The 10,133-nt window shown below is 43.7% G+C and overlaps 1 protein-coding gene across 2 annotated transcripts; it reads left to right on the forward strand.

Moving 5' to 3' along the window:
- The first annotated feature begins 830 nt into the window (after positions 1 to 830).
- Positions 831 to 9,932, forward strand: LOC146373893 (uncharacterized). 2 transcript variants are annotated; one of them, XR_014802234.1, is made up of 3 exons: positions 831 to 1,283; positions 1,516 to 8,981; positions 9,214 to 9,932. XR_014802234.1 is itself a non-coding variant. In XM_084951306.1 (2 exons), the coding sequence occupies exon 2, from the start codon at positions 2,401 to 2,403 to the stop codon at positions 8,506 to 8,508; it is 6,108 nt and encodes a 2,035-aa protein (XP_084807432.1). In that variant the 5' UTR covers positions 831 to 1,283; positions 1,516 to 2,400; the 3' UTR covers positions 8,509 to 9,205. The 2 variants fall into 2 exon arrangements, 1 of the variants encoding a protein (XP_084807432.1); XM_084951306.1 differs by lacking the exon at positions 9,214 to 9,932 and having other exon boundaries at positions 1,516 to 9,205.
- Positions 9,933 to 10,133: the final 201 nt, after the last annotated feature.

The raw sequence follows: 10,133 nt of genomic DNA on the forward strand, positions 1-10,133 counted from the left end.
GAGAAATCAGAATGGGTCAGGCAAGACATAATATGAGATGGGAAAAGGGGAATAGGGAAATAAAACATGAAAGGAAAGGATGGCTTAAAAGGGGAAGCAAAAGAGCTGAAGACAAAAACAAAGAACAAGGAGAACAAAACAGGGTAGAGTAGGGAGCGGGGATAAAAGAGAAAAAGAGGAGAGAGAAAAGGAGACCAGGGATTTGGTAGTTGAGAGGACAAGGAAAGAATGTGAAAGGAAAATATCAAAGAAGTGCACAAGGGAAAGAAAAAAGAAAATTTGATCGAAGAAATAACTGAAAACAAAGACAATTATTTTCAGATATGAATACTTATAGTAAATGATCTATGTTGTTTGTTTTATTGTACAGAAGCTTCAAGAGTGGACTGAAGGAATAGGGAAAATATCTCACTAGTAAAGAAAGAAATCTATGTGACCAACAAATATTTCAACAGTAACTTCTGCTGTTAGTTATTTAATTCAATTAAATTTTATTTATACAATGCCAAATCACAACAACAGTTGTCTTGAGATAAAACCCCATCTATCACATGACTCCTTATGAGCAAGCACTTGGTGACAGTGGGAAGGAAAAACTCCCTTTTAACAGGAAGGATCCTCCAGCAGTACCAGAGTCAAGGAGGGGCAGCAATCTGTTGTGACTAGTTAGGAGTGAGGGGAGGAAGACGGGACAAACACCACACTGTGGAGAGGAGTCAGAAAGTAATAATAATTAAAATGTTCAAAACAAATTACCTTCTTCAAACTTGGGTGTACTACAAGGGAGGTAGGTAAGTAATACTTATGTAGCCCTGTCTGAAATTATTCAGGCTTGCAGTATAAAGAAAAAAGTCTGTTATAAAAAAATGGTTAAAATATAAATAGTTGATAAAGGGTTTAAAAATCATATGCTTTGGTACAAATGTATTTCATTTACAGTTAAGAGTCCAATAATTAAAAGGGTTCCATGATTTAGAGATCATTTTCTGTGCAGAATAAATATGTTGGGGTGTAACCTAAGTTTATTTACCCATCTAATGTCGGTTATCTCAATGTTGTATTGTCATTGGTTGTTGTGCTGACGAGCCAGTCAATGTCATTCTTCTCTGCTATGGGGGCGGGACGAGTGGTAAGGTTTGTGTGAATCTGTGGGAGCGGACACAGAAGCTAAGTCCGAAGAGAGAGATGTCGTAAGGCAAACGTGGTGTGGATTTTGCATCTAAGTGTATCATTGAGGTCGACTACCCGTGGTCCTGATATTACTTATTTGTGATCTGCAAGAGGTAAATGAGACTGTGTGCCTTGACATTTGTACTGTAACTATTCGTTATAGTGATAAAATAGCGTGATATGTGATGCTAACTAGCGGCTTGCTAACTAGCGCAGCTTACCGCGTTATGTGCTGTGATGCCATGCTGTATGTTTAGCTCTGTGATTTTCAGTCAAAGCATGCTAATGCTAAATCGTTATGTGATAGCATTTGGTATTGTAGCTCAAATGTTTTAATATGTTTAGAAGCCGAGGGACGCTCTGAAAGGAGAGGGAGAGAGAGGTTTCTACCCGGATGGACCCTGCTGTTTTCTCACCCCTGACTGTCTTCACTACTGAACTAACTGCCCGTTTCTGATTGCCCCACTAACAAACTCATTGGACTCGTGAGTACTAACTGGAACTAAAGTGCACGTATTTTGTTTATTGCTCAGTTTGAGTGAAGCGGCCATCAGTTTTTAGGCCTCACCGCACCCGAACTTCGAATCAGGCCTGCAACAAGCACCGTGCCACAGGTGTAGTGTGGACAGGTTAAAGTGTGTGTGTGTGTGTGTGTGTGGGCCCACTGTTACAAATTTGGTTTTGGTGTGTAGCTGTAATCTAAGTTATTATCAAAGGTTGAAATTCATCCCTTTTAAAGGTGTGAGCTGTTGTAACGGAAATAACAGTTGGCACATAAGAATAAGGGTTATTTTGTTTTGATAATCTTTTATTTATAATCCATGTAGTCACATTTACAGTATTTTTGTTTGTTTATTTGAATTCAATTCATTTAATAAAAGTAACTGTTTATTTTATTCATTTCTTTTTGTCTAAATAAATACCCGGTGAGGGATTTAATTTGTATAAAATACAGTTGTGGTGGTCCTTATTAATTCAATTAGAGGGTATCAAGTATCATTATTAGTAGCACTACGAACCCTGGCCCAGTCTCATTGTACTATATACTCTAGCTTTACCATAGCTACGTGGGACCTGGGTTACATAAATGGAGGCACCGCTGGGATTGTCAACTAAAGTAAACTAAATTTATTTTTGGACCAAGAGGAAAACAAGTCGACCCCACAACTGTTAAAGTGTTAAAGTAGTCAAACGTGCAACAAAAAAAAAAAAAAAAAAGACCAGCTAGCAATGATGACACAACAAATGAGCAGACCATCACAACTTGAGTTGGTCAACTGGTGCAAAGGGGAATCAATAGATTTGAAACATGCTCTACTATTGTATGGGGTACCGGAAGGTGTTTCGAGAGATGAAATAGAAGAAACAGCAGGGACTATCAAAGCTTTGGGAAAAGTAGTAGTTAAGGGAAAAATGTTTAACTCTCAACTTCAGTCATTAATGGTGTTGTGTGAGTGTCGTGAGGAGATAAACCCCATGACAATCCCCCCAGAGATAATGCCAATAAGTGGTGGAAGTGGCTGGAAAGCAGTGCACTACATTGAACCTCAGCCAGATGACTTTGAGGGGAAGTTACTGACTTTTCTGCAGAATGAAGGGAAAACCTTAGAGGATATCCAAGGGTTACGCACCCACGGAGGGGAAGTGGATGGTAATTCTGAAGCCATCATCCGTGCAGTAGGTGAGTTAATAGTCAGAACAAACAAACAGCCTGAAAGCCATCCATATAGACGTCTAAGGACATTTTCCGGGGTCATTCCCACCCCAGCTGGGGAAGAAGTCTTGGATATCTGGTTGGAGCAAGCGACACTTCTAGTAGATGAAGGTGAGTGCTCCGATAAAGAAAAACGTAGACGCATACTGGAAAGTCTCAAAGGGCCTGCCTTGGAGATCATTCAGGCCGTGCGTCTGACTCAACCTGATGCTAGTTCCCAGGATTACATAGAGGCCATAGAGACCATTTTCGGCAGAGTAGAGTCCGCAGAGGAGCTCTACCTGTCATTCAGAGCCCTTCACCAACAGCCTGGTGAGCACCTGTCTGAGTTTCTGCGAAGATTAGAGAGGTCTCTTGTTAAAGTAGTCCAGGGAGGTGGCTTACCAGTTAGCACTGCTAACAAAGCTCGGTTAGAGCAGTTAGTTAAAGGATCCACTTCTGAGCTTATGTTGCTTCAGTTGAAAATAAGGGAGCGAATGGAAAATCCTCCCTCATTCCTGAACTTGTTAAGAGAGGTGATGGAAGAGGAAGGCCGCCAAGCAGCCAAACAAAGCCAGACCACATCTAAGTGTCACCAAAGGGTTCGCACAGTTCAGGTGGAAAAAGAGAGAGAGTCTGAAGCGGTCACTCAGAGTGAACTGCAAGCTCAGATTCAAGAGTTGAGAGCACAGTTAGAGGAAAGAAACCACTCAGGAATTCAACCACTGTCTGATTGCACTTTCAAACCCTCAACAGAGAAGCAAAAACAGAAAAGTGATTCGCAGAGTGAAATACGGTCACTCAGAAAGCAAGTGAAAGCACTAGAACATAAAATGAGTGTGATGGCGGTGAAGTCTACAAGTGACCTTCCACAAGAACACTCAACTCAGTCTCGCAGACACAAAGCAGCTTCTTGCCCCAAGCCTGCTTCTTTCAAAGCATCATCTTCTAGAGAGAGTGATGAATATTTCTGCTATAAGTGTGGAGAAAATGGTCACATAGCTACAAGGTGCACTGCACCTGAGAACCCGCAGAAAGTCATAAGAAAACTCATACGATTAGTACGAGGAGTATCTGGTCCTAACAAGGAGGACCCAAATCCTACAGGAGAAGAGCAATGCGTTGCTCGGACCAACAAGGTTGAAGTCCCAGAAACTGACACAGGCCTGCCTGAGGGTCTTGTAGGCCCGTCATTTATTCACACAGTCAAAGTCAATGATGTGGCCTGTGATGCTCTTATTGATAGTGGGTCTAATGTGACTATTATCTTTGAAAGCTGGTATAACCAACACTTGGCAGATGTCCCCATAAAACCTCTCTCTCGCTTGGGACTCTGGGGACTTGCTGACACAGAGTATCCCTATAAAGGCTATGTTGTAGTAGAGATGGAGTTTACCAAGGAGATCACTGGTGTCTCCGGGCGAGTAGAAGTGCTCGCATTGATTTGTCCTGACCCGAAAAACCAGCAACAAACCCCCGTGTTGGTGGGCACCAATACGTCTCTGTTCCGCCGCCTATGGGACTTGGTGCAAATGAAAGGTGACCAGAACACAGCTCATTCCATGAGAATTCAGTCTGTGTATGCCCCCATTAGGGCACAGGAGCAACTGCCAAAAACTGATGTGCTGGGACAGATAAAATGGAAAGGGCCCTGCCCTCTCTCTATCGCCCCAGGAGCAAATTGCTATGCCACCTGTAAAGTAGACAGGCACAGTGCCCCCTCCAAAGACCTTATCTTGATTGATGCACCCTCTACCCAGTTACTCCCTGCCGGCGTGCTGGTACAGCCAGGTGTGCTCTCAGATGCTGGCATAGACAGCAATAGCTTGAATGTACTCCTCCAAAATGAGTCCACCAAGACAGTCTCCATACCAGTGGGATCTGTCATTGCTGAAATGTTTGCCGTGGATACAGTCACCCCAGTCCAACCCTCTGACCTTGCCACTGAGAAAATTGATCCAAACCTCTTCGATTTTGGGGACTCCCCTATCCCCGAGGAGTGGAAAAGTAGACTTCGGCAGAAGTTAGCTGAGAGGAGAAATGTCTTCTCAATGCATGAGTGGGACGTTGGCTTGGCTAAAGGGGTTGAACACCACATTCGTCTACATGACCCTAGACCTTTCAGGGAGAGGTCAAGGAGACTAGCCCCAGCCGATATAGATGATGTGAGGCGACACATACAGCAGCTGTTGGCTGCTGGCATTATAACAGAGTCCCGTAGCCCATATGCCTCCCCAATTGTTGTTGTGCGGAAAAAGAATGGGGCTATAAGAATCTGTATTGATTACAGAACACTGAACAACCGCACTACACCTGATCAGTATACAATGCCACGCATTGATGAAGCCTTGGACTCCTTGTCAGGCAGCCGATGGTTCTCAGTCCTAGATCTGCGTAGTGGCTACTATCAGATAGAAATGGCTGAGGAGGACAAGGAAAAGACGGCATTTATTTGCCCCCTGGGCTTCTATCAATTTGAGCGCATGCCACAAGGGATCACTGGAGCTCCTGCAACGTTCCAACGCTTAATGGAAAAGGCTGTTGGGGACATGCATCTTCTGGAAGCCCTTGTGTACTTGGACGACATCATTGTCTTTGGCAGAACGCTTGAAGAGCATGAGCAACGCCTCTTCAAGGTGTTGGACAGACTAGAGGAGATTGGTTTGAAAGTCTCCATTGACAAATGCCAATTCTGTCGTCCTCAAGTTAAGTATGTGGGTCACATTGTATCCACCAATGGAATAGCCACCGATCCAGTGAAGGTTGAGGTGGTGAAACACTGGAAAGTGCCCACTCACTTGAAACCTCTCAAGTCTTTCCTCGGATTTTGTGGTTACTATCGGAGGTTCATAGCTAACTACTCCGCCATTATCCGTCCTTTGTCAGAACTCACCAAGGGTTATGCACCCACTTGGAAAGACCCCAAAGCCAAGAAGAGTGTAGACCCAAACCAAACCTATTTTAAAGCATCCGAGCCGTTTGCGGAACGATGGACTCCAGCCTGCCAGGCTGCTTTTGAACAGATCCGTGAATGTCTGATCAATGCTCCAGTATTGGCATTCGCTGACCCCACCAAGACATACATTTTGCATGTGGACGCCAGCATGAATGGTTTAGGTGCTGTCTTGAACCAAGAACACCCTGAGGGCCTAAGGCCGGTAGCTTTCGCAAGTCGAAAGCTCAAAGACTCAGAACGTAACTATCCAGTTCATCAACTGGAATTCTTGGCATTAAAGTGGGCCGTCGTGGATAAATTTCACGACTACCTGTATGGTGCCAAGTTCATTGTCAGGACTGACAATAATCCCTTAACGTATGTATTGACCTCGGCTAAGCTCAGTGCTGTAGGGCATCGCTGGCTCGCTGCCCTCGCCACGTATGATTTCACCATACAGTACCGCCCTGGGCGCCACAACATTGATGCTGACTTGCTGTCCCGACAGTATGCCCAAGAGGAAGTTGGAGAATGGACTTCCATCCCGCCTGCTGGCATTAAAGCTCTCTGTAAACGAGCCTGCATCAGGGAAGGAGCAGTTGTACCTGACAGATTGGTGGATCAACTTGGTGCTCCTGCCTCTGCAGTACCAGAAGCCTATGCATTTCCTGTGAATCTCAGCGTAAACATCCTTGATCAGCTGAGTCCGAAAGACATTGAAACATCACAAGATATGGACCCTACCATTGGGCCATTGAAGAAAGCCATCAAGAGCAATAAAGGGTTTGCTCGCTCTAAAACTGACTCGCCAGAGACTGTGATGCTCCTCCGTGAAAGTCGCAAATTGGAGTTGAGTGATGGATTACTCTACCGAGTAAAAGAAAAAATGTGTGGAAAACAAAGCCGGCAGCTTGTCTTGCCAGCAAGATACAGGTCTATGGTGTTAAGGTCTGTGCATGATGAGTGTGGGCACATGGGAGCAGAGCGAACAACAGAACTGATTAAAGAGAGGTTTTACTGGCCTCGTATGGCAGCTGAGATTGAGCAGTACATTCGCACTTGTGGGAGGTGCATCTCCAGGAAGACGCTCCCTCAGCGTGCCTCGCCCTTGAATCAGATAACAAGCAATGGCCCTCTAGACTTGGTCTGCATTGATTTCTTACAGATAGAGCCCGATTCTAAAGGTGTTGCAAATGTGTTAGTTGTGACAGATCACTATACACGTTATGCACAGGCATTTCCTACCAAAGATCAAAGAGCCATTACCGTTGCAAGAGTCCTGTGGGAGAAGTACTTTGTGCACTACGGTCTACCGGCACGAATACACTCTGATCAGGGCAGAGACTTTGAGAGTCGACTGATTAAAGAGCTTTTGTCCATGTTGGGGATTCGGAAGTCACGAACGTCTCCCTACCACCCGCAAGGTGATGCGCAACCGGAAAGATTCAACAGAACCCTTCTAGCAATGCTCGGTACCATGGACACTGCAAAGAAACAGTGTTGGAGCCAGCATATCACCCACCTGGTACACGCGTACAATTGTACAAGGAGTGATGCCACAGGGTACTCACCTTATTATCTCATGTTCGGGAGAGAAGCTAGACTGCCCATCGACGTCTGCTTTGGAATCTCGCCAAATGGTGAAAGTGAGTCCTCCTACCAACAGTATGTTTCACGGATGAGAAAAGAGTTGCAGGACGCATACAAACTCGCATCAAATGCAGCTACAAAAAATCATCTGAAGAACAAAGCACACTATGACCAACACGTGAGAGATCTGCCTTTGGAGAAGGGAGACAGGGTTCTCATTCAGAATGTTGGAATAAAAGGCAAGCATAAACTGCAGGATCGTTGGAAATCTACACCGTATGTTGTAGTGGAGAAGTTGCCTAACCTGCCTGTTTATAAGGTAAAACCAGAACATGGTCCAGGTGTACTCAAAACTCTCCATCGAGACCACCTGTTGCCCATTGGTTATATGGTCAGGATGCCTAATCCATCGGAAGACACAGGACACATTAGGAGACCCGTAACCAGAGCACATCGTGCCCAGAAAAGTCAAGCAGTTAAACCGCCTGATCCAGTTGAAGAAAGTGACACAGCATCATCAGATGAAATGTTTGAAGCTGTCCATAATCCTCAAAGTTTTGGCGTGCAAGAGGTCAGGAGACAACTGGCAATGCCACATCAGACTTCGGAAGAGGATGACACTTCTGAGGAGGAACATTTTGAAGCAGCAGAAAGTCAACCAGTAGGAGAAAGTGAAAGTGAAAACTCATCTGGAGATGATACACCTACTATGCTGGAATATGATGCTCAAGAGACAAATGAGTCTATGGGAGAGCAAGAGGAGGAACGGGAAACAAGTTCACCCTTTTCAAACAGAACCCGAAGTGACAATTCTCAAAGAGGTACAAGAAATGAGAGTGAACAGTTCTCCACATCCCGAAAATCCCTGAGAAAACCAAAACCACCCATGAGATTGACCTATGAAAAGCCAGGTCACCCATCTTGTGAGCCTGTTACCATCATGCACCATGGTATGGTCATTCAACTAAAATTGAACCCTCCAGACATCAGCGAACCAAAGGAACGTTCTAAGACATCGAAGAAGTTCTTAGGGAGTGAGGAAGACCATCACCCTGTAAAGCTAAAGAGAAGTCAAAGGTGTGATGAGGACATCTACACGGTTAGAAGGGGGAGGGTGTAGCCCTGTCTGAAATTATTCAGGCTTGCAGTATAAAGAAAAAAGTCTGTTATAAAAAAATGGTTAAAATATAAATAGTTGATAAAGGGTTTAAAAATCATATGCTTTGGTACAAATGTATTTCATTTACAGTTAAGAGTCCAATAATTAAAAGGGTTCCATGATTTAGAGATCATTTTCTGTGCAGAATAAATATGTTGGGGTGTAACCTAAGTTTATTTACCCATCTAATGTCGGTTATCTCAATGTTGTATTGTCATTGGTTGTTGTGCTGACGAGCCAGTCAATGTCATTCTTCTCTGCTATGGGGGCGGGACGAGTGGTAAGGTTTGTGTGAATCTGTGGGAGCGGACACAGAAGCTAAGTCCGAAGAGAGAGATGTCGTAAGGCAAACGTGGTGTGGATTTTGCATCTAAGTGTATCATTGAGGTCGACTACCCGTGGTCCTGATATTACTTATTTGTGATCTGCAAGAGGTAAATGAGACTGTGTGCCTTGACATTTGTACTGTAACTATTCGTTATAGTGATAAAATAGCGTGATATGTGATGCTAACTAGCGGCTTGCTAACTAGCGCAGCTTACCGCGTTATGTGCTGTGATGCCATGCTGTATGTTTAGCTCTGTGATTTTCAGTCAAAGCATGCTAATGCTAAATCGTTATGTGATAGCATTTGGTATTGTAGCTCAAATGTTTTAATATGTTTAGAAGCCGAGGGACGCTCTGAAAGGAGAGGGAGAGAGAGGTTTCTACCCGGATGGACCCTGCTGTTTTCTCACCCCTGACTGTCTTCACTACTGAACTAACTGCCCGTTTCTGATTGCCCCACTAACAAACTCATTGGACTCGTGAGTACTAACTGGAACTAAAGTGCACGTATTTTGTTTATTGCTCAGTTTGAGTGAAGCGGCCATCAGTTTTTAGGCCTCACCGCACCCGAACTTCGAATCAGGCCTGCAACAAGCACCGTGCCACAGGTGTAGTGTGGACAGGTTAAAGTGTGTGTGTGTGTGTGTGTGGGCCCACTGTTACAAATTTGGTTTTGGTGTGTAGCTGTAATCTAAGTTATTATCAAAGGTTGAAATTCATCCCTTTTAAAGGTGTGAGCTGTTGTAACGGAAATAACAGTTGGCACATAAGAATAAGGGTTATTTTGTTTTGATAATCTTTTATTTATAATCCATGTAGTCACATTTACAGTATTTTTGTTTGTTTATTTGAATTCAATTCATTTAATAAAAGTAACTGTTTATTTTATTCATTTCTTTTTGTCTAAATAAATACCCGGTGAGGGATTTAATTTGTATAAAATACAGTTGTGGTGGTCCTTATTAATTCAATTAGAGGGTATCAAGTATCATTATTAGTAGCACTACGAACCCTGGCCCAGTCTCATTGTACTATATACTCTAGCTTTACCATAGCTACGTGGGACCTGGGTTACACTTACCCTATGATCTATGATTTCAACAGCTCAGAATGCACATGTTATATATGCTGCTATACCTCATTTTCTTTTCCTTTGTTAGTTATTACTACTTATTGCCTCTAATCCACAGCTTGTTTGACAACATCTTGACAATAGTTTTATCCATAGTGTTATGGTGAGTGGCTTTGTTTTTCCATAG

Source organism: Perissodus microlepis, chromosome 14, assembly GCF_051167445.1.
Source record: "Perissodus microlepis isolate ML-2025 ecotype Zambia chromosome 14, ASM5116744v1, whole genome shotgun sequence".
Lineage (NCBI taxonomy): Eukaryota > Metazoa > Chordata > Actinopteri > Cichliformes > Cichlidae > Perissodus > Perissodus microlepis.

Bases quoted from the DNA above. Each gene is read 5' to 3' on its own strand.
- LOC146373893 (XM_084951306.1), top strand. From the start codon at position 2,401: ATGATGACACAACAAATGAGCAGACCATCACAACTTGAGTTGGTCAAC.